The sequence below is a fragment of the Pteronotus mesoamericanus genome, unplaced genomic scaffold (genome assembly GCF_021234165.1).
Source record: "Pteronotus mesoamericanus isolate MK-2021 breed Mesoamerican mustached bat unplaced genomic scaffold, CSHL_Meso_final contig_24, whole genome shotgun sequence".
In the NCBI taxonomy this organism is placed as follows: Eukaryota; Metazoa; Chordata; class Mammalia; order Chiroptera; family Mormoopidae; genus Pteronotus; species Pteronotus mesoamericanus.
Window position 1 is genome coordinate 4,605,094 of NW_026555100.1, and position 25,157 is coordinate 4,630,250.

Here is a 25,157-nt window from a genome sequence, read left to right on the forward strand (position 1 = left end):
AGGCCACACTACCAAGACACAGAGTCAAAGCAGCTCTATCTAGTACATAGAAACAAACACAGGGAGGCTGACAAAATGAGGAGATACAGAAACATGGCCCAAATGAAAGAACAGACTGAAACTCCAGAAAAAGAGCTAAACAAAATGGAGATAAGCAATCTATCAGATGTAGAGTTCAAAACACTGGTTATAAGGATGCTCAAGGCGCTTAGTGCGGACTGCAACAGCATAAAAAAGACCCAGTCAGAAACAAAGGGTACTCTAATTGAAATAAAGAACAATGTACAGGGAAACAACAGTACAGTGGATGAAGCCGAGAATGAAATCAATGATTTGGAACATAAGGAAGCAAAAAATAACCACGCAGAATGGGAAGAAGAAAAATGAATCCAAAAAAATGAGAAGAGTATAAACAACTTCTGGGACAACTTTAAGAGGTCCAATATTCGCCTCACAGGGGTGCCAGAAGGGGAAGGAGGAGCAAGAAATTGGAAATCTATCTGAAAAAATAGTGAAGGAAAAATTCCCTAATTTGGTGAAGGAAACAGACATGCAAGTCCAGGAAGCACAGTCCCAAACAAGATGGATGAAAAGAGGCCCACTCCAAGACACATCATTATTAAAAGGCCAAAAGTTAAAGATAAAGAGACACTCTTAAACTCAAGACAAAAGAAGTTAGTTACTGGAAGGTTGCCAAATTGGGGGTGGGGTGGGGTGGGTGAAGAGGTGAGGGGATTAAATACAATTAGGTAGTTACAGAATAACCATGCGGATGTAAAGTACAGTATAGAAAATAGAGTAGTCAAAGAACTTGTACACTTGACCCATGGACTTGAATAATGGTATGTGGATGGCCTGAGGATGTGGGGAGTTTGGGTGGAGGGGGGCAAAGGAGAAAAAATCAGGATAGCTGTAATAGCATAATCAATAAAATATAATTAAAAAATAAAAGTATGTGCATCGTATCCCCATCTCACTTACGTATACCACTATTTGGTAAAGTTATTTACTTTATTGTATGTTTGTTGTCTTCAGAAAACTACATGACTCATCTCAGACTCTGCTGGTGTCCTCCTTGGCTTTGGCTCAGATCCTAGAGCACTGGGTCAATGATCTAATGAATCATTTGCATTCCTGGTTGCTATAATACTATGATTTCCCTACTGTCTCTATTCCTCACCCCATCCCATCTCATTCATTTAAGTTATCAATGTTCTTTATACTTCAGCAATACCAAACTACCCCCCAATACAGTAGCGACAAGTTAATTACATAGTTATTAGGAGATAATATAGGAGTAGTAACATAAGTTATCATGTAATTACCTTTGTTCTCAGAGGCATTACCACGTAATTAAAGCAAATCTGATGTATTTTGCAGCAACTAACAGTGCTAAATTCTATATTCCCTCTGTCTTCCTATAATAGTAAGGGAAGAGCATTCTAAGTAAAGGAAGTTCCATGTGCAAAGTAGCTAAGTCCTGAGAAAAGACCAGCAGAGCAGAGTACTCAAGCAAAGGTGAGAATGGCATGAAATGCAGTTGCACGGATGAAGACCTTATTGATCCTCTTAGGATCAATAAACTCACAATCAGAGTTTAGATTTTAGTCTATGTGCAACTATAAGCCACTGAAAGATTGTAGGCAGAGGAATGAAATAATTCAATTTCTTCCTAAAGTGATTATTTTTTGGCTACTGTGTAGAGAATGGAACGGAGTTCAAGAAAGACAAAGTACGGAGATCAATTAGGAAGCTATTGTATTAAGCAGAAAACAGGTCTAAGCCAAAGTCATGGCAAAAAGTGGATGAATTTCATATATGAGTATATCCTTAAAATTGAGTCAAAAGGACTCACTGAGAGTTTGGACAGCGGTAAAGGGAGCCATCAAGAATGACTCCTAGGTTTCCAGCTTGAGATATTGGGTGTTTAATGTTTCATATATTGTGTGATAGATGGGTCATGCTGCAGGGAACATTTAAAAAGGGTGCAGATGTGGCATGCAAACATCCATGTTTGTAGAGCCCACCCATTCATTACCCTTTTAAAAAATATCACCTTATCTCCAGCACTGCTGGGTGGTGGTGGTGGGATCAGTTGATATATTTTGTCCATGTAAATCAACCCTTACTACTAATTAGACCAGGGGGAGGGCATCTGACCCAACAGCAAACAACTTATGGCTCCTCCAGTGTCCTACTCACGCATCGGGCTAACCTAATATTCTTTGTCAGGAGCCAGAAGAGAAAGCAAAGACCTGGAAGCTGACTGAAGTAGGAGCAAGCAGACATGCAGTGCAGCTGAATAACAGTAACCTGTTAAGCACAGGAGTGAAGATCCACGAATAGCTGCTGCTGGGGTCTCCAGAACTGATTCCAATATAGAATTACCATCTGTTTCCCCCTCTCAGTGAAAATTTGTTCAGTTTGGCTTTTGTTTGAGATTCCTTTTCAACACTTAATGAATCCTTACTATGAAACATTATTTCATTCAACTTTTATAATAGCCCAAAGGAGGTAGGTACTCATTTACTCATTTTTGTAGATGAGGAAACTGAGGCTTAGGGGTGTTATTTGTCCATAGCCCCACTAGTTAATGACTGTACCAAGACTCAAATCCACATCTTTTGATCCACTGTCTTAACCATTATGTTACAATGTCTCCCTCAATGCTTGTGTACTTCCTTAAAAAAAAAAAAAATCCTCATCCTAAGCTACATGAAATGGGTTTCTGTTCCTTTTGACCAAAGAAGTCAGATGAAAAGTGCCTTAAAGTCAAAGTATGGCTTCCCTGCTGTATCTTACCGCACCTTGCATGCCATCAAGCTCCCTTGCATAGTTGTAATTCTTAAAAAAATTGAATAGAACCAATTAACTTACTGTATTGTGGGGATTTTAAACTGTGCATATAAAAATAGGATAATATAATCACAAATCTATATCCTTTCTTTTACCTCTCTCTTTGAATACTTTAATATAGAATAAAGATCCAAATACAACTGTGAAAAACCAATTTCCTCTTCTACTTTCTGAAAAATTTGAAGAAGAAAGTGCTCTCTTATGTAGCAAAATTTTACAACCTGCTACTGCATGGCATCAGGGTAGAATCTGGCCTATCTGGCATTGCAAGGCAAAGAAAACCTCCCAACATCTTTCACTGTCCTTTTTTTTTTTTTTTTTTTTTTTTTTTTTACAGTATGTTACTAGTAGGTTGTAGAATTGCTCATCCCTCAGATATCATTATTTTTATTAGTCACTGAGGCAGGCTGGGGCAGCAGGGCAAGAAGGCACAAGAAGTTTACTGTAAAGCACTGAAAAATGATTGTCAATATGGGATGAAGGCTTATTTAAATATAATGGTCAAACTTTTAATAAATTTTTAGTTCTGTGTTCATCATTGTAGGTGAGTCACTTTTTTTTCAACTGTGACATTTTTCTAGCCACTTGCAAGAGGTCAGGTAGAGTGTTCATATGAATACCTTTCAAGTTCAATGGCTGATTCAGTTTCTGCAGAAGGTAAGCAACTCCTCAGTTTGACCTTTGTCTTTTGCACATATGGACATCAACTTTTATCATTAATATGATGACTAACTTACAGCAGTTTAGAATATGTTAGCTTTTTCTTTAATAAAGGAAGATATGTAGAAACAAGGGTGACAGTGACATTGTTATGTGTCTAGGTCATGTTGTGCTATAAAAATATTTAAGTTTAATAAAAATGCTAACCAGATTTTTTTCTACAAAGACAAGTGTTTTAAATATTTTAAGATTGTTTTACTACTTCCTTAAAATTGATTTTTCAGAAAAATCATGTACTTCTGCTGGTGGGAGCACAAGATCACTGTCTCTTTACATTGTGTTCTAGTGTTAGCCTAATTACTGGAGTGAGAAAAAGTCTGAAAAAACCTTAGCCATTATATTCATATACTTAACAAGTCACAACCTTGAAATCTTGCTTTACCTGAAAGCACCATTAAAAGTGCTTGACTATTACTACTAGAGGAAATTTTTTAATAAAAGCTAATTAAGCTACAAAACTCCCAAGTGGTTAACTGATTTTAGGGGCTAAATTTCTGGTACTTCTAATTATCCCTGATGGCTTTACTTAGTGTTTCACAACCATGACAGATGACAATGAAAAACTGCAGCGAAATTCATCCACCCTGACACTGTGCTAACCACCGGCTTCTCCCTCTCCAAGTAAAATCAATACTCTGTTTGAGTAAACACGTTTACAGCTTTATTAGGATGTCTTGCTTGTTCTGTAACAGCTACTTGAAGCTGTGGTAACAAATCGACTCAACTCAGTTAAACCTAGAGAGCTGGGTAAGAGGCCCATCGATAAGGTTGTTATAAAAATAAACTGCAGGAGATCAGAAAGCTGGAGCAAACAGTCTGGTAAATGTCAATATTTTCCCTTACAGAGGATGACAAAAACAGTGAGATCATGTGGAAAGTCTTTTTTTTTCCTCTTAAAAATGTTTCTTGTTTTATTGGATAAAGCCCTTGTACCTTTTGTGCACAATTCTTCTGAATGAAATTTTTGCTTCCTAATTCTATGTGCATCTAGAACAAGAAGCTGATGTAAATAATTGCTATGTTCTCTGCCATTTCCATCTTTATTTTCCTTCATATTTAGAGTCTTACTTTAGTCTTCACTGACTTTCTAAAATGATGTTATTCAATTTATCTGGAACGCCTGTGGTGGTTTTATCTTACCTGCTTTTATTAATGAAACAAAACATTTTGTCATCTACTTTGGGAGATCATTTCAATGCACTGTTCACTCTTGCTATATACCTGTGCAACCCGATGTTGTACCTTCCAAATTAGGCCTTCCATATTTACGCATTTTACAAGAGCACACAGTGTTAGCTTCAGACAGGGTGTATGACCTCCTGACTCGTGGTAGTACATAAGAATGCCTGCTACCTATTAGGAGCAAGCCTCCACAGTGGCTACAGCTCTACCAAATAAGGACTCATATACCTTCTTTTAGATGTTCACAGGTTGCTCAAAGAACTAACATCTGGCAGGAAATTCCCACTTCAATTTGGCAAGCTTAGACTACCCAGATGTGACAAAGTAATGGTTTCCCCCAGCTGAAAAGTTCTCAGATGTAAACTTTTTTTCATTTTCTATGTAGTCTAGTTAGTAAAATTTTGTTTTGTTTTGCTTTGACTTCATATTGACTACCAACCAGTCATGAACTCAAGTAACAGCTCATGACCCATATGTTAAACAACACAGATTTTTCTGGAAAAAAGAAATCAACAGACATTAAATTTTGAATAACTTAAAAAGCTACTGTGTCTGCCAGGGTAATGTCTGACCTAGCAGGTATTTGCATAATGAAAACCAAAGCCTAACTGGTGTCAGATGGTGCAGTGACTGACATGGACAGGAAGTCAATTCTGAGCAAAGGTTTCTTTACAATAATAGCTCAGCACAACACCCCTTCTGCACAGAGCGAGCAACTGAGCCATACAGTGTAATATATAGGCAAGTGCTTAGTGCTGTAACTATGAGGATAACTTGTTTCCTTTTTCTAGTGGCTGAAAAGGGAAACCTGCCAAATTCTATTAACGGGGCATAGGACACTGCACTTGAACTAAAAAAAATAAAGAAACTTTTAAATGCCCCTAAATCAGGAAAGCTCTTGAAGAGTATCACTAAGCACTGTTTTATTCATATAGATAAGATGCCCTTCCACCCCAACTCCTTTCAAAATACTGCTTTAAAGATCATTTTTTCTTATGGAACAAAAATGTACAAGATCAGGCTAGACTCTGAATTTTAAACCTAAATGTGCGATCTCTTGATGTGGTTCCCAAAATAAAATTTTAGCAAATGCTTCTGTTTATTGTTAAAGCCAAACATCTTGTATACTCACATGGCAAACAAAACAAAACAAAACAAAACAAAACAAAACAAAACAAAAAAAAACCCCCTACATCAAAGGCTTCTATCCATTTGGGATATTGACTCTTGACCTATATCATTCCAAGAAGCCTATATAACAGACTGCTTAACTGCCAACTTTCATTTGGGTTATGAACATGTGTAATTACCAGATCATGAATTATGAGCCAGGAGATCGGGATTCTAGTACTGTGTATTTGCCATTAACTCTCCTTTTTTAGACCTTACTTTCCTCATCCATCAAATGGGGGCTTTTGATTATAGCAGTTTCATACCTAATATCAACTCGTTCCAGAGAGTTGCTTCATGAGCCACCAAATAAAATGTGGATAGGGCTGAATGGGGATTTGTTTAATTTCATTTCATGCTGATGTAGATAAGACCTTATTTGAACACAGTTTCACTACTGAAAACAGTTTGAAAACATGAAAACCAGAAAACGTGATCTTTAAAAATACTCACTTTCCACATTAACATTGTAAGCAGTAAGACCCATTGGTCTCAAAGTCTTAACTGCTAGATTAAGGAGATGATAGTAAGCTTATTTATGCCCTAACTCATTAGCAAGATAACTAATTTTGTTACTGTTTAACTCAATTAAAAAACCTGTATTTTATCAACTGACAACTCCTCACAGCAGGGTGCTTCTAAAATTTTAAGAGCATGTGATGATAGAAACTGGCTTTAATTTTCCATTTATTTCATGGGCTAGAGATAAAATATACATACCTTAACTCTATAAAGTGTCAGTGATAATTAGATAATTAAATGCAAAATAAATTAAGAGCATGTGTTCATAACCCAGCTTTGAGAACTCATATACCTTAAGTGAGAATACCCATGAATTTACTAATCATGCTGCTAATTTTCATTAGTTTTATGCAGACCTCTGTTTACAGTAAACAGACTTACAATATCAGACATTACATTTCATATAGTTCAGAGAGTTGTTTCTAATGGCTTATTCACCATAATTAAGACTTCTTCAAGATCCCAAGGTTGGCCAGGCTATGCGTCAGCATTACCAACATGTGATTTTATTTTTTTATAACATTAATTACAAAGCCATACAATAAAGGCACATTGTAACAAATCTGAACATCATTGAGACAAAATTTAATTTGAATACACTTAGCTTTTTGAAAACTTAGTATATTGCTCCTACTTTTTTTCATTTTGTTAGTAATGACTGATGAAATGTCTGTTAGGTTACAGTCTGGTACCAGTTTATAGACTAGCATTTAGAAAACCACTTTGGCTATTTCTCCTCACTTGGAGGGGAAGATAAAACAACATATGCAATATAACAAGATGATTAGGTGTAAGAAATCTTGGGTCACACTTTTGAGTTTGAATCCTGGCTTTCACTGTGACCTTGGGCAAACAACTTACCTGGATTTTGCTGTGTATAATGCATACTTTTTGCCCAAATTTTTGAGGGAAGAATAAGAATGCGCATTATATATGGGTATAATGATTATACAATGGGTATAATAATGGGTGTAATAATCTCATGTATAACATGCACAAAAATGTGGGTGTGCATTATACATGGTAATTTCTCAAACCTCTAAGACCAGAGGAACTGTCTGGCTGAGCAACAGGCCCAGCGGCCAACCTACAGATTTGTGAAACTAAATAAACGATTGTTGTTTTAGGTCTAATTTTGCTGTTATGCAGCAAAAGCTAACTGATACATGTGGTGTGAATCAGATAGATATATTAGGTAAAACTGGCTTAAGTCCATGTAATAGCAACTGGGACCACGCTATTGGATTCCAAGTAGTTGCATTTGACTCACAAATATTCTAGGTCAGGAAATTGATACATACACATTTTGTCATGTCTAAGAAAATTAACTTCAGAAATTTTGCTTATGATTTCTGCTGGCCCTCTGCAAAGAAATAAAATCTTACAGACATCAACATTATTTTCTTGGAATAAACATTTCTTACTTATCTTTGAATTTAGGAATCTATGGTTCATATTTGAACTTTAGGATATGATGACCTAATAGCTCAGAGTGCCTCTGTCTTATCCAAATATCCAGAAGATAAACTCCTTTGAATTCTATTATCTATTTATAATTGCTTCTACATGGAGACCATCCAGGGTACAAGATCTTTTTTTTTTTTTTTAAATCCTTACCTGAGGACATTTTTTCATTGCTTTTAGGGAGAGAGAAAGGGAGATTGGGGGGAGGAGGGGAGTGAGAGCGATATCGACGTGAGAAAGAAACATTGATTGGTTGCCTCCCATATGCACCCTGGCTGGGGATGGAACCCACAACCCAGGTATGTGCCCTTATGAGTGACTGAACCCATAACCTGGGGTTTATGGGATGATGTTCCAACCAACTGAGCCACACCGGCCAGGGCCAGGGTATTAGATCCTTGAGGGAACATTCACATTTATGAGAAATTCCAGACTTCTCCCTAAAATCACTGTATTCCATGTGAACTGATGTTATTTCTCTTTTTTTATAATGGCTTCAGGGTCATCTTTACCTCTTTTAACCACCAGGGGCGTAAATAATCTCAGGCAAGCCTCTTGAAATGCCATTCTGGTTCAGTGTCAGCTTATCTAAATCTCTGGAAGTGCAGCACTAGAGTAGCAGGTCATAAAGTGTCTTATGACTGAGAAGGTGTGATTCTCTATTACCCCTGCCCCTGCATGAGCTGCCGTTGTGAATTTCATATTCCTAACAACCAATCCAATTCTATACTTCATTAGATGGTGTTAAGGAAAATTGCTGCTTCATAAACAAAACACCAAGATGTCCTACGTGAGTGAAAAGATGTGAAGTTGTTGTTGCTCTGGGGCGGTGGGGGGGGGGGCGGCGTGTGGCTCTCATCTTAGTCTCCCTCAAGTAAGTCTTCTGTATGCAGTGGGTCATAGGAAGACTTCGGTTTTTTAAGGGAAGGAGTGTGAGAAACGATATATTTAACACTCAGCAAGTTATTTTTAGTCCTCTGAGTTGGACAGCAAAGGAGGAAGTGGGTGCAGAAAAAAGAGTCAAGAATTCTGCACCATTCCTTTGCATAGCATAATGTTAAAAAGCAATTAAGAAAAATGGGAGAGTAAGCTACAAATGTTTGGGAACAAACACACAAGGTGAGAACAGAAAATATGAAGCTAATCTGGAGAATCTCAGCGTCTGTCAAAAGTGTAGACAGAGGCTACACGAAAAGGAACCAGCATCCTTGTTCTGGAAACCTAAACCTTTTTTTCCTTTTCTTCTGTAACCAAAATTCTTTTCTGAACATGAATTAGAAATTAGTACTCCTTTTTATTAAATGGGAAATAGTTATTTACACTGTGATTGCCAAGTGGCTTTAAGAATAATTTGCATATTGTAGGTAATATCTTTTTTTCTTTCTCTGCCAAAGTTGTTATGAGACATTTGAAAATAAAAAGTATTAAAGGCAGCACAGTTACTTTACTATCATTCAGAATAAAATTGTCTAACCTATGTATGGCTCTTAACCACATTTAATGAAGCTTTTTAAGTCCTAAGAATGTTGGTCCATGGATAAGGTCTCTAGTCTTTTATCTGAGAGTTATATCTATGTGCCTTGGTATAGTCTGTCCAAGGTATACTCACTTTTAGTCTAAAGATGATTTGTAGGTCTACACTCTATTTCTGCAACGACCATAAAACATTCAGCTAAGTCATATTAGATTAACACAGGCTGATATTGACAGCCTACTGGGAACATATTGATTAGGTCTCCTTTCATGTATTTGTTATGATTTTTCTCCTCAGTTTCATTGACTGGGAAGACACAGGGGAAAAGATTTCACCAGGAACAATGGCAGTGCCTGTCACAAAATGTTCTCAATGTTTCCATTTGTTACTATGGTAGTGACAAAGAGGGTTCCAAGTGAAAAGGTGGACCTGCTGTGACAAAGCACAGCAGGACAACAGGAAGAAATTTTCTCCTGACCCGGGAAATTAGGAAATCATACTTAGAAATTACAGAATTGTCTCCATTTCCAAGGGCATAATGGTAGCACTTGGGCTTTTGAGGGAGAATGTGAAAAGGGTAGTTCCATCAGGGCTGGCTAGTGACAAATAAAGGGCAAATGTTACAAAGTGCTTAAGATCTCCAAACAGGATAAGGAGGCGTGCTTGTAGCGGCTGGGGGATTTGTCACTGTCACTAAACCATTGAGATGGAACTACAAATTCAATGTATATACATCTGGGGTACTCATTTTAAAATTCTACATGAGAATCTATGATACAGTCATATATATCTTACGTGGCTAGTAAGAACACATGGCACTCTGGTACTGATATGTAATTAGGACCTGGTGGGTGAGGTCATACTTTATCCAAGAATTGAAATTGGGACTGATATGTAGTTATACCAAGTCACAAAAGACAGAAACATTCTTAAGCCAGCAAAATTTGAAAGTAACAGGTAGCATATATTAACTATCTAAGATAGAATGTGTCATTCAGAAAGGAGATGTATTTATCAGGCAACAAAGCAAAGAAAAAGAAACTACATAGTAAATGTAAAGCTGTCATCTCCCCTCCATTTTCAAGGTGGAGTATGGTTCAAGAGCTGGAGTATTTCAAATCCTAACAGAAAGGTTTTCTTTGGTATAGAGATGGGAGTAGGAGGTTTTAATCAATGGACTTCTGAGTGTTTTTAACTAACAACACCCCATCTATTGTAAGATGGATGCATCATCCTGGTGCTACTCAACAGTCGATTCATGTAACTCCCTGTATTAGGATTCCACGCTGACCAAGCAAGTTTATGATCTGGCTTTCCGTATCTCTGTCGTACAATCAATTCTACTGCTTAGCAAAAAAGATCCTGGTTCAGACTCACTAGCGACTATAGTCCTTCGATTCTCTACCCTTTCCCTTTTGCAACAATTTTAACTTAGGGTCCTGGGAACACTATCAGATAACAAAAGCTCCTGTTCAATAAATGAAGTCATCTATCCAGATAGTAGGATGATTCTCTTTGGTAAAGCCAGCTTTTGTTATTAAGGCTGGTCTGTGGTTCTCAGTCCTAATGATGAAACTTCCCTAAAAATTTAGAGAAGCAGTATCCTGCAGTGAGTGAGAGTATGAACTCTGGAACCAGAAGGCCTGGTTTGAATCCTGGTTCTGCTACTTTCTAGATATGAGACTTTAGGCAAGTTCCCTAAACCCTCTATGTCTCAATTTTCTCATTAGTAAAATGGGGTTACAAATAACCTACTTCAACGAGCTTTTATGAACATTAAATGAGTGAATATATGTAAAGTGCTTAAGATATCAATTGACTAATAGATGCTATGTAAATGTATCTATTGCTATTACTGTATAGCTTGACTTACATGGACAGAATGTGCTGAACATGTTGACTTAAGTATTCCATTGCTAAAATGGCAGAGTATTCATCTGACAGCACAACTCAGTTTTTCAAGATCTCATTATCATGGGAACTAATCAGAGTAAAGTGAGAAAAATGGCTATATAACTGAGGTATTACCAGTAAAGTCCTGCCTATTTTTGGGCTGCCTTCTTCTTTACCTATACTGATTTCAACAGTGTATACTGAAAGTGTATACTGAAAGATGATAGAAGTGAATAGAGTGAGGAAGCTGCCATGCATTACACAAGGAGTTGGCAAACTGTAGATTGAGGACCAAATCCAGCCGAGGGCCTGTTTTTGTACAGCTTGAGAACTAAGAAAGGTATTTACATTTTAGTGTAAAAACCAACCCCTCCCCCCCAAAAAACAAAACAAAAACAAACAAAAAAAAAAAAACCACCCCAGAAAATAAGCAAGCAAGCAAGTAAACAGAATAAGAAAATTATGGAATACAGCCTGTATGTGGTTTGCAAAGCTTGAAATTTTCACTATCTGGCCCTTTACAAAGTTTGTGGGTTCCTGTTTCACAACCTTTCCTTTTTATTTACTCGCTGTACCCCAACAATAAATATATAATGAGGGTAAGTAGAATGAGATAAAATTTTTAAAAAAAGAGGCTGAAAACCTTGTAACAAAGAACCCAAATGCTTTGATGAGGTAGTCCATGTATCATTTTAGTACAATACAAATGGGTAGCCAGCTGTTCCTACTTTAGTATCCTCAGAATGACTTCACTCTCCCTCAAAAAGTCTGTATGTTCTTTTGTAGTAATGGAAGCATTACAGGTAACCAGGTGTCTGAAAGGGAACCTGCTGTTGCAAGGCCAGGTAGCCCAGGGCTCAAGGGTCCCAGGGTCACAGGCAGTGGCTAATTAGGTTGCCATTGTATCTATAGTGCTCTACTAAATAACAAAGAAATAAAATACTTAATGTTTTAAATATTTTACTTAAAAAGCATACAAGTTTACAAGTTCTGTATTAATATTCCTGGTTTAACTAATTTCTAACCAGGAAATCAATAATGTTTCCTTAATCTACTACAGAAGTTAACCCAGTTCTGGATAAGATATTTTTAGCTTACATGGATATAAGCTCTGAAGCAGTATGGAATAGGAAAAATAGGTGCAAAATACTCTAATCAATGATGAAGCCTTCTAGAGCCAAGAAATAAAAGATGCATGCATGAGAGTAAAGTAGAATGTTATCTGTGGTAAGTACTCTTACCAAAGAACAGAGCATGGTGCATGCTACCAGTCTAATGGTTAACAGCTCATTTTGTGGTATATTTACATGATGGAATACTAGTTGGCCATAAAAAATGAAATTGTACTTTTTGCAACAGTATGGGTGGACCTGGAGATTATTTTGTTAAGTGAAATAAGCCAGCCAGAGAAAGATAAATACCATATGATGTCAATTATACGTGGAATCTAATGAACAAAATGAACTACCAAAATAGAACAGAGGTATGGTCACAGGGAACAGATTGACAGCTGTCAGAGGGTTGAGGGACTGGATGAAAGAAGATGAAGGGATTAAGCAAACACACACACACAGAAATGGTCTGTCCAGGAAGTATCCAGCCATGCAATATTGAAAAAAAGAAACATTTATTGAAGAAGATACAAGAAATATTGTATATAGGACAATGAAGGCACCTCTGTCTCCTTCAAAGTAGGCATCTCGGGACCTACACAGTTCTCCCAGTCACCATCAGCTGTCCCATTGTATTTTGCTGAATGTCAGCAACAGCCTGAAATTGTTTCCCTTTCAAAGGTGATTTTAGTTTTAGGAAAAGCCAGAAGTCACAGGGCACCAAATCTGGTCTGTAGTGGGGCTGAGTCACTGGGGTGATTTGATGTTTTGCCAAAAAACTCTGCACAAGACATGATGTATGAGCAGGCTTATGGATGTGATGAAGCAGCCAATCATCAGTTGCCCATAGCTGTAGCCTCCCAAATCATTCAGATAGTTTCTGCGGAGGAATATTCAAGCTTAATGCAAAATTTGACACACATTCGTTGCTCTACCCGCTCAGTCATTTTGAATGTGAAGTCCATACAGTACACATGCTCACTCAGCGGGTGTCTACTAGTCATTGGGGCCCCCAATGACTAATACAGTGAAGTTGTCACTGTTTACGTGTGCACATTCCAGTCCACTCTCCTTGGCTGCCAGGTTGCATCCATGCCACACAAGCCATTCTCGCTACATAAACAATGGTTGGACTTTTTCTGGACAGACTCTTGTGTGTGTATGTGTGTACTTCATAGACATAGACAACAGTGTGGTGACAGCCAGAGGGAAAGAGGGTAGGGGGGTAGGTGGAGGTGGGCAAAGCGGTAAAATGGGGACAGAAAGAGACTTTGCTTGGGGCAATGGGCATGCAGTATAGCATGCAGGTGATGTTTTATTGATTTGTACACCTAAGCCTGTATAAGTTTTGTGAACCAATGTGGCCCCTATAAATATGGTTAAAAAGAAACACTAGGCATGAATTGTTTCAAAGGAGAAATATAAGAAATTTACGTTGCTGAAAAATACCATTTTTATATATATATACTCATATATATACACATACACACACACCCCCCATATTTTGCTGTGTATAATGCACACTTTTTTGCTCAAATTTTTGAGGGAAAAATAAGGATGCACATTACACATGAGTATAATGACTACATACAATGGGATTAATAATGGGGTATAACAATCCTGTGTACAAAGCACACAAAAACGTGGATGCGCATTATACATGGCAAAATACAGTATACAGTTGTGTTTGTATATATATGTACTTTAAACAATACTAAGTTAAAACCATCACACACTCTTAAATGTTTTTCATGGCTCAAATTATTTTCCAAGGAAAGAAGAACAATGGTTAACTCCATTTGTCTTTTTTTTCTTACTATGCTTGATGTTATGAGAAATAAACAGATTAGTAGGGACTTTTCTGGGTTATTATTTAAGAATCTAAAGGTTTACATAGACCGTTACCTAGTTTAACTACACTTAAGTAAAAGGATTTTAGATGTATTTCAACATCAGAATCTTTGAACCAGATTCTGGATCAATATAAGTCATCGAGCCAAGAATCTCCTAATTGTCTTAATCTTGTTTTTGAATACTCATTTCAAAAATGATCTGATTCTTATAAATTGTGCCAGTTCTTACTGAGCTTGAACCAGACAAAAATTTAACCCTTCCTAATAAAATAAACATGCAACTATTGTGTTAGAAACAGATGTTTTAACCAAATAATCCAAAGACATCATCTTTAGTTATTAGCAGCACACTGTTTAATATTTATCACAACTTGTTTTAAAGAACAACAGTGTGTTAACATTTAAGCCCAAAGGGCTATGAATATACTATACATTCTCCTTGGTGCAGCTTGTTTATGCAATATTCTGACAGACACAATTAATCTTGTGAAAATGACTAGGGTATAGCATAACAGCAAATTATCTTTAAGCCAAAAATACTTATTTTTCTTGTAGTAAAACACCCTCTATCACAGTGATAGTAGCATATGGAAAGAACATTAGGAGTTAATTATTCAAAAGAAATTAAAAGTTATTAAATTCATAAATCTTGGTTACATGGTAGAGACAAGGGTTAAAGGAAATGTTTAACTCATAAGTATAAAATAAATGAGTCCATACCTCCAACAAATGCATCTCCAGCTCCATTGGTATCAATAATTTCTTTCTGGTCCTGATCCAAGACAGCAAAAGCAGTGACTTCACTTTCTGCAATTAGAGCCAAAGAAAGGCAAACTCTTTGTAATACTCAATATATAAACTCACCCATTGAAGCTGAAGTTCCTTCATCATTCATCATTCAAAAAGACAGAACATGAGCTCCATATTCCGTACATGAGCTCTTGGGAATCAAGGTACAAAGTTATCTGTAAGCAATGCTGTTTTTTTTGTAATTTTCAGCATTCAGATGCTGCATGTGTTTTGTTAAGAGTCATACCTAGGTAGTTCATATTTTGGGGGAATGATAGTAAATGGTAGCAGTACTTTCTGGACAGTACAAATACTTGACCAGAAACTACGAGCTAAAGGAAGTGTTTATAAGGACTGGATCACGGATCTTTAATGAAACTTCAAGCCTGACTGCATTCTGGGACGTGAAATCTTGGATACAGTAAAGAGCTATAAATTTTAAAAATATAAATGATGATTTATCTTGGGTGATTCTCTACAGGAAATCACAATGGCACAGTAAAAATATAACTTCTATTCTGTCACAATACTTCATGCCAGTGTCAAGGATTACTGATTTTAGTTGGCCTATTACAAATAACCTCGCCTGGTTACTTTTTACTAAGGAGTCACTATTTCCTTTAAATCATGTGTCAACTAGCAGAATGGAAAGCTGCCTCTGAATGCACGGGTAGAACAAAGGGACAGTGCTCTTGTCTTACAGCAGTTTGGACCAGGGGCTTGGTTGTTTTGACTACAGAGTAATCTAATACAGTACTTTACACTTGGCACATGACAATGGAATGAAGTTGCTTGTGATGAAATCTGGCCTAGAGGACATCTGCAGAAGATTGGACAGTGCTTTTTATTGGGGGTTAGAACTTTTGAAATCAGAAATATGCATTCCTTATGGGGAAAGATGCGGTCCAAGACTTGTAAACTTCAATCTCACCTAAAATCAAGAGGGAGGGAAAAGGATATCTTGAGAATATTAAGGTCTTAATGAAGGAACCTAAAATCTCTAAAAACATGTTCTGTCTGTCTTCTGATACTAAACAATATTTTCAGTAATAGATAAGCATAGATTTGAAAATGAAAAAAAGATCCTCTTGGAAAAACTGATATTCAAGAAGAGGACTCAATTAGTGATCCCTTTTGACCATATAGCTGTAGATGCTAAAAAGACTCTGTACCAGAAGCACCTATTTAAGCTCTTTTAAGTAACTAACTTTCCACCTCCTGTAACACCAGAACCTACATGGCAATTAACAAGATTTTGATGAACTGGAAGTTAAGGCATAGTTATCTAGGATTAAATTTTCTAGGGCATATGCAGTAGATACTGTTATACAGGCAAAAAAAAAAAAAAATGTAAGCAGACTTTATTGGAAATAATTAGGAAAGGGGCACAGTCTGATTTAGGAAAAGGTCTGTACCATAAATATTTATAAAGAAATCTACTTTTATTACTTCCCAGTACAAGTCATACTATAAAGGGAATTAACAACTATAAACTAAGAACAAACAGGCACTAAATAAGACGAGCTAAGTTAATGACACCATTACCATTTATAATAGGGTTACATTATGTAATAATATAACATCTATAAAACATTTTAAGTAATATAAGAATTAATTACTGGATTACAGATTTGAAAATAATTATATACAAATGGTAAGTAAGCCACAATTAGATATAATTCTTTGAGTTCTTTGTTTGAAAAAGTTATTGATTTTTGGTTGGATATTTATGTATAGAACCTAATTCCCAATGGAAGAGATTATTTTGAACTTTGCTCTTAAGAATCTTGACTTCTTGGTCTTAATCACTGAAAATTCTAAATGAATGCAGTTTTACTATACTTTTTTCTGGATATATGTGTAGATTCTTGAGTTGCCTTATCCTGAGGTGTCATATAAGAGTTCAATTTCCTGAAAAATAAGGTAGAATTATTTTCCACCTTTTGTATATATTAATACAAATAAATATAAGAATATCAAGAAGGTACAAGAGCTGTCATAAATCAGTATTGACACAGCCTAGTCTCTATTATTTTCTGTATCTAAGGGCTATATTATGAGAATGCCTCAACATCTGCAAGATCTTAAAATGTGTTTTAAAACATTAAAAAAGGGTTGAACAATGTTCAATAATACTTTAAGTTCAATTTTTGGTTGAACTTAATTATATTTTTGGTACATTTGGTAAAAAATCAGATTTTTGAAATGTGATGAGCTGGTTCACAGAGTTATTAAAAAAGAACCTCACATCATTAACTAAACAGAATTCACAAGCATGACCTATTCCATAGCCTTCTAGACAATATAATGTATAAACATATTAAGTACCTCACTATATCTTAAGACACACTTATAGGTATTAAGGCCCATGACCCTCATTGGGATTTGTTTCTTAGGTGTGAAATGAACGGGGAGTGGCTGTGGGAACAAGTAGCAAACGTCTTTTTGCTCTAGTTGTAGAAAAATGACATTGTTAGTTCTGATGAAGTACTTCCACTGAAAAAATTAAGGTAAGTCAGAACCAGTGTTTCTCAATTTTCACAAAATTTTTTGTAAAGTGAGAAGGAAAAGGATTGGGCATGATTATTATTTTTATTTTCTAGATTTCTATAAAACCAAAAAATCATGAGCTTCCTCAAACAGACAGGAAACAAACAGCAACAAGTCAGCTGATACCAGATTTGTTTGGTGTCATTTGTTAGATAAGACCCTCAGGGTACCTTCATCCAGAAGAATGACATTTAGCTTATTTAAAATACAAAATAGTAAAAATTAAAACATCTGGACAGCTTATACAAACAAATAACTTATTCTTCATTTTACTATGACATAAGCACTTAAGAGACCAGTCAGGCTAGAATCAAAACATCCTCACACATCTATAATGCTATGCCAATTACAGTAGAGATGGTTAGTGCATACAAATAACAAAAGATCTAAATGAAAAAGAATAATAAGTTCAGTCACTCAGTGCTAAACAGCTATATTTTAGCACTGAGGACACACAACCTCATGATGACTAACAGCCTTAGAAATTTTGTTCAAGGTATTTTAAAATGCTATGTGTTGTTACTATTTTGTCAATGTGACCTCTAAATTGTAGGGAAGATATAGTTGAAAAAGATACATAGCAGGATGAGAGGCAGGAAGGCAGGTGTTTTCAGCCTTAGGGTATCCGCAGTAACCACCTCTGCCACTGCCACCAACCATGTAAAAGACAGAAAAGTGATGGCAAATAAATTCACCAAGAAATGAAAAGCAGGACTAGGTAAAAACCAGAACTCTGAAGAGTCTTTAAGGAGGCCCCTGCTCCTTGGTCATTCCTTACACTGAGGTAATTTCCAAAGTACTAATATTTTTGTTTGCTTGTTTTTTATTAACCTTTTATTTGGAGGTCATTATAAGCTAACAGAAAAGTTCAAAGAAAAATACATAGACTTCCCACATAAAAGTTTGCCACATTTTCTTTATCATTCTTCCCTTATATATGTACAATTATTATTTATTCTTTTTAAGCCATTTGAGTGTAAGCTGCATATATTATGCCCTTGACTTCTTAATAATTCAATGTTTCTTTCCTACGAACAAGGATATTCTTATAGGTAACTATAGTATAGTTCCCAAGTTAAAAAAACTTAATACTGTTATTTTATCTAATCTATACTCCATATTCCAATTTGGTTAATTGTCTTTTATATACAGGATCCAGTCCAGAATCAAAGATTGCTTTTAGTTGTGCCAGTTTGTTTTGAATTTAACTTTGTGAATAGATAATGTATACATATAGCTCAAAATACAAATACATAAAAAGGTATGCTACAAAAGACTCCCTTTCATCTCTATCTCCCAGTTATCCAGTTTCTAGTCCTACTACTTTCCAATCAGGTTATCACTGTTATTGTTTTCCTGTGTATCCTTCTAGAATTTATCCATGCATATTAAAGGAAAACATATTCCTATTTTTCTCCTTAAAAAAAAAAAGAATAAAAAATCGTAATATGTAGGCTGCACGTACATTATCATTTGGAGATCTTGCTATGTTGGTAAACAGAAAATATCCTCATTTTCTTTTTTATTGTTGCATAAAGGTTCATTGTATAGATACGCCATAATTTATTTAAGCAGTCTTGTACTGATAGACTTTCAGGCTGTTTTCAATCTCCTATTATTACAAATAATGTTGCAAAATACTAACACTTTTATTTTAAATAGACACTAAGTTTAATTATTTCACCTAATAGCCAAATCAATAATATAATTCCCACTTTATAGGGGGAACTGGCATAAAGAAACTAAGTTATACAAATAGTGTGAAATATTCTAGTGTCAAAGAACAGGAAAAAAAATGAGAATCCAGGACGTGCTTTTCTGTTCACTAGGAGACACATACCAGGATATGGGCAAAGACACCCGGCTCAGACTGTCCTAATAAACAGGGTAATGAAACAAATGACAGATTCTGCTAATAATAGAGATTTATAGAACAATCCTAATTAACAAGGACTTTTGGGGAATGAAGAGCTCTGGATTAATTCAATTTTTTTGGTTAACTAAAGAAAAACAAAGTCTTTTTAGTTGGAAATCTTTCTAAATATATTAATATAATATAATCATATATCATGACATCCCTGCTTTAATTAGTTTAGTTTACTGAACAGAATGAAAATTTTCTTTGATAATAGAGAATCCTAGAGCACAGTTAATGTCATTATTCTGAACATCAATTCTTATTGTAGTTCCAAAGGCACAAGTGCTTTCATGAAAGGCAGGATAAATGGAATGGTGGGAAGTACACTGGATTAGGACTCAAAAGACTCATGATTTTAGTCTGGTTTTGGCTCAGCTACTTTATTCAACAAATACTTAAGGGCTTATCATGTGTCAGGAACTCTATTAGAGACTTGGAATACAGATGTGAATAGGACAAACAAAGATCTTGTTCTCATGGGACCCACACTCTAGTGAGGAAAGATAATATACAAGTAACAAAAAAATGAACAAGATAATTTGAGATAATAATGAATGCCACAAATTAAATAAATAAAATCTTTAAAAAAATAAATGCCACAAATAAAACAGGATGATGTGATGAAGCATGACTGCAGAAGAGAGTTAACAATTTAGACGGATGTTACTTCCTCACTGAAGAGCTGATGTTTGAACTGAGATTTCAGTAGGAGGAAGGAATATTCTAGCCATGTAAAGATCCAGGGTTAGAATATTCAAGTGCAGAGGCCCTGGGCTAGCAACATGCTTGGTGAGCTAAGCCTGTTTAAGGTTAAGAAGGCCAACATAGCCCCAGCCTGTGTGGCTCAGCTGGTTGGTACGCTGTCCTGTAAACTGAAAGGTTGAGGGTTTGATTCCTAGTGAGAGAACATGCTGGGGTTGCATGTTCAGTCCCCAGTCGGGAAGCAGACAGGAGGCAACTGATCTCTCTCTCTCTCTCTCTCTTACATCAATGTTTCTCTTTCTCTGGAATTGATAAACATATCCTTGGGTAAGAATAATAAAAAAAAACAACTTAAAAAAAAAGAAGGGCAATATAACTAGGGTATAGTGTGAAGAGATCAACTGTGTGTGTGCGCGTGTAGAGAGATTGTAAGAGAAGATTGATAGAATTTCCTTCTAAGTAAAATGGGAAACCATTGGAAGGTTTTAAACAGGGGAGTGAGTGATAATATCCTATCTTTAATTTAAAAAGATTATTCTGAAAGTCTTATAGAGAATGGATCTTATAGAGAATAGAGTCCATGGTAAGGACTAGGAGAGGAGTCAACGATGCTTCCTACCATGAGACTTTGTATAAGTCACACTGTAACTTAAAACTCAGTTTTATTACTTAGAAAATGAGCATTATACTTGCTCTAGCTACTTTTTGTGACTTTTATGTGGATGAAGTATTAACAACGTTATGGGAGTACCCTAACATAAAGCCCTATAAAATTTACGTTGTTCTTAAGAGCTTATTTTCTTCAATCAAGCGACAAGAATTGATTGAACACTTGCCACGAGCTTTTCATAGTCTGTTAGATCCTTGGGGAACATATAGGAGAAATATTAAGACATGATCCTTCTTCTCAAGGAATGCAGAATCTAGATGGAAAGAGAAATCAAGCATATGTGAAAGAACTGTGAAGTATCCTACAAGGTAACACTTAATTATAACTGCACCAAAGAAGGAAATGAACAGAGTGAGTTAAGTGGAATGGTTTCTTGGAGAAAACTGAAGTTAAACTGAAACTGTGGAAAGTGAAGAGGACAGGAAAAGAAAGGTATATATGTATATATCCCAGGAGGCATGGAGAAAGGAAAAGGTTTATATGTCAGGTAAGGCAAAAAATAATGCAAGTTTGTTGAGTCCAGCTATCTTTGGGGAGAAAAGAGCTGAGGGGGAGGTTTTTCATCCTGTATAGGACCCAGTCCAGAATCAAATGCTGCTTTTAGTTGTGCTAGTTTGTTTTTAATAGTAGCTGCGGCATCCATTTTTTTTAAAGTTGCAAGAATAACTTAAAGATCACACTCATATCAATCTGGAGGTTAAGATGAATGGCACAATGTTGTAAAGAAATGATAAAGACTTGTTGCGAAGCAGGCCAGTCTTTGTTATCCAACATTGTGCCAATTACTGATAATTCCTCTCAGAACTGGTCCTACTAATGATCCCTAACTGGTGCTTCCATTTCATTTCCTAAAGTAGTATTTTATATAATTCTCAAGCCACCAAGTAATCCTCACCCTCAGAAAGAAGAGCTCATTAGGTATGAAGCCTTAACACTTTGCTAGTTATGATGAACTATCAATACTAATAGTTCTTCCATCAAACAATGCAAGGGTTGTTTATGAGGCTGGAATAAGATGGGAGATAAATGGCACCTGCTAGACTTGGCCTATTCATAGACCACAATACTATTTATACTTCCTCATATTACCCACAGACAATATACAAACTGATCAAGCCATTGAAGTCAGTGCAGCAAGGCTGGTGTCATTAATTGTGTGGTATGTGAAGTCTTGACATTGGTTACATCCATACAGAAGAAATTTGTGCCGTGCTAGTTAATTCTTTGAAAAGATAAAGTAATGCCATCCCCCCTCCCCGCCAAAAGTCTCTATTTTTAATGTACTGACACATTGTGCTGATATCCCCATGAAACTCATTTTAAAACCTCATTTTAGATTATATAAGTAAATGTTCTATGTGAGCTGTAATAAACAATATAAGTATCAGCAATAATTTTTTATTTTATCACAGTAGCTGCTGATAAGGAAAGAGAAAACAATCCCCTGTTCTGGTGGGCTCATTCCTAAAGCCTGGATTTGAGCATCTGACGGTAAGGTTCACATTTTCTGGTACTGATGGCACTATCCTAAATACGTGGAGAGTGGAGGGAACATATACTGGACCACATAGGTGTCTTCTAATCCTTATTTGGTTTTAAAGGCATGGGGACAGAAACATCTTTTATACTTTCAGCAAAGGTCATGAGTACAAGCTTTCATCTTCTTTAGAACATAATGTGGCTGGGAAATATAAACATGAAAACATTTTATTTAGCACATTCCAAGATTAGAAAGTCACTCTAGACATCAGGTAACTCTTCTTTTCTTGATCATACATTTACACATTTATTGGGAAGAAATGGGGATAATTATTGAAACCTAGCAGAAAGCCCATTATATTAGGTACTTGATCAATACTTGGTGACTGACTGATGGTAGAATTTAAAAGGTTTCTAAGCTAGCAAGTAAGTATATTTTATGGTGAACTAATTTTATGTAATATTTTAACAGAACAGAGGAAATTTCTGCGTTCCTTAGATATTTTCTTAGTGGTTACCCTGGGGTTTACAATTAACATCTTAAATATATAATCATCTAGTTTGAATTGATACCAACCTAGTTTCAACAGCACACAAAACCTCTGTTCCTACAGCTCCCTCCCCTCTTATGTTATTGTTACAAACTACATCTTTAAACATGTGTGCCCATTAACATATATTTATAATTACTCCTTAATGTATTTGTCTTTTAAATTATGTATAAAAGAGGAGTTACCATAAAGTGCATTAATACTGGCTATTATATTTACCTATGTAGTTACCTTTACTGGAGTTTTTTATTTCTTCATATGGTTTTGAGTTACTGTCTTGTGTCCTTCAATTTCAGCCTGAAGGATTTCCTTTAGCATTTCTTGTAGGGCAGGACTAGCTACTTGCAATAAATTCCTTTAGCTTTTAATCAGAAATGTATTAATTTCTCCTTCATTTTTAATGGAGTTTTGTCAGATATAGAATTTCTGTATTCTCAAGTCCGTTTTTTCGAGTGGAGAATTACAAATATAGTTATAAAAAAAGCTAACTCACCAAGTAGATTCTTCACAATTCACAACGCATTCTATTTATTTATTTATAATATTTTACTTATTTATTTTTAGAGGGAGTGGACGGGAGGGAAAAAGAGAGGGAGAGAAATATCAACGTGTGAGGACATGCATCACTCCGTTGTCTCACGCCCCCAGTTGAAGACCTGGCCTGCAACCTGACCAAGTGCCCTGACTAGGAATCGACCTGGCGACCTTTCAGTCCATAGGCCAGCCCTCAATCCACTGAGCCATACCAGCCAGGACTATTTTATTTATTTTTGTTGTCAAATTATCTTTTTTTCTTAAAGATTTTGTTTATCTTTTAGACAGAGGGGAAGAGAGGGAGAAAGAGAGGGAGAAAAACATCGATGTGTGGTTGGTTCTCACACACCCTCCACTGAGGACCTGGCCCACAACCCAGGCATGTGCCCTGACTGGGAATTGAACCAGCGACCCTTTAGTTTGCAGACCAGTGCTCAATCCACTGAGCCACACCAGTCAGGACTGCTGTCAAATTATCTTTAACTGAAATATTTTCCTTCGTAGTTCCTACTAGCCAGGCTCTCCACTGCACCACTGCTGACTGTCATCTATGATGTCATGAGGGTTGTAGCCATCAACATGCAGCCCACAGACTGGGCAGTTCCCAGGATCTCTTTTAATGGTTCCAGAGAGTTCTCTAGCTAAAGGTTGGTACTGCGTGTTGAGCAGTGTTAACAATCTCATGAAAAGTGATGTTTCCACTGTGCTTAATGATTTTTTTGCTTCTTTCTGTCTTAGGGCAGTTCTTTGAGGGTTTTGATGATCAGGGCAGAGGCAGAAGGCACTACCTCAGTTGGGGCCTGTTTTGAATGGTCAGTTTCACTGTAATCTTCAGACCCTTCCAATCACCAGTTGCTTTGGTGATGCCATCACCAAACTTTTTTGGAAACAGGTCCAGGGGGCTGATCTTGGGGGCCAGGGCAGACGTGGCACCACATTCTCCACTAGTGTACCTCAGGTATATGACTTAGATTTCATTGGGGGTGAACTTTGGAGGCATGGTGGAGGCAGCTGGTGTTGGATGAACCCAGAAAATGGAAGAAATTTGCACCTTCCACTCCTTTGAGTCAAAAGCCAAAAAGCCACGATGCATTTTTAATTTACTAAGGATTCAAGAAGAAAAAAATGTAGTGTGGCCAAAGATCAGTGTTGAACTCAAGATAGGAAAGCTTTTAAGGAATTGGTTGCTGACTGTACTTTGATAATTAAATATACAAACCTATGATCCTTTAAGGCTTACCTAATTAGTATCAAATGAGTTTACTTAATTACAGCTGTACATTAAATGCATAGGGTTTGCCTCATGACAAAATAATTACATGTGCATTGTAATGTGAATTATGGAAGATTAATTTGTAGTTTATCAATTAGTCCCTAAACAGAGACTGAGACTCATTAGGACAAAGTTATTATCATAACAGTTTTGATAAATAGTTCCTAGAAAAGGTTCCTGAATAGTGTCTGCACCTAATTTCTTTAAAGGAAAAGTATATGTGTATCAGAATTGGTACTGCACATTTAATGCAAAACCCTAGTGTAGAAAAATGTGTTACCTGAGGTATTCAGGTGAGAGGAATATATATGTTTATGTTTATATATATATATACACACATACACACACACACACACACACACACACACACACACACACACACACACACACACACACATATATATAAACTCTCCACTCTCACTCTGCACAGAGCTAGAAATGTCTC

At 36.2% G+C, this 25,157-nt stretch overlaps 1 protein-coding gene across 3 annotated transcripts in view; it reads right to left on the minus strand.

Annotated features, from left to right (window-relative positions):
- The window catches only part of ADK (adenosine kinase), a 581,730-nt gene that overhangs the window by 26,834 nt on the left and 529,739 nt on the right, over window positions 1–25,157 (minus strand). For all 3 annotated transcript variants that reach the window (XM_054572534.1, XM_054572535.1, XM_054572536.1), the window contains one exon: window positions 14,967–15,053. In XM_054572534.1, coding sequence (XP_054428509.1) covers window positions 14,967–15,053 — 87 coding nt within the window. The remainder of the gene's footprint in view (window positions 1–14,966; window positions 15,054–25,157) is intronic.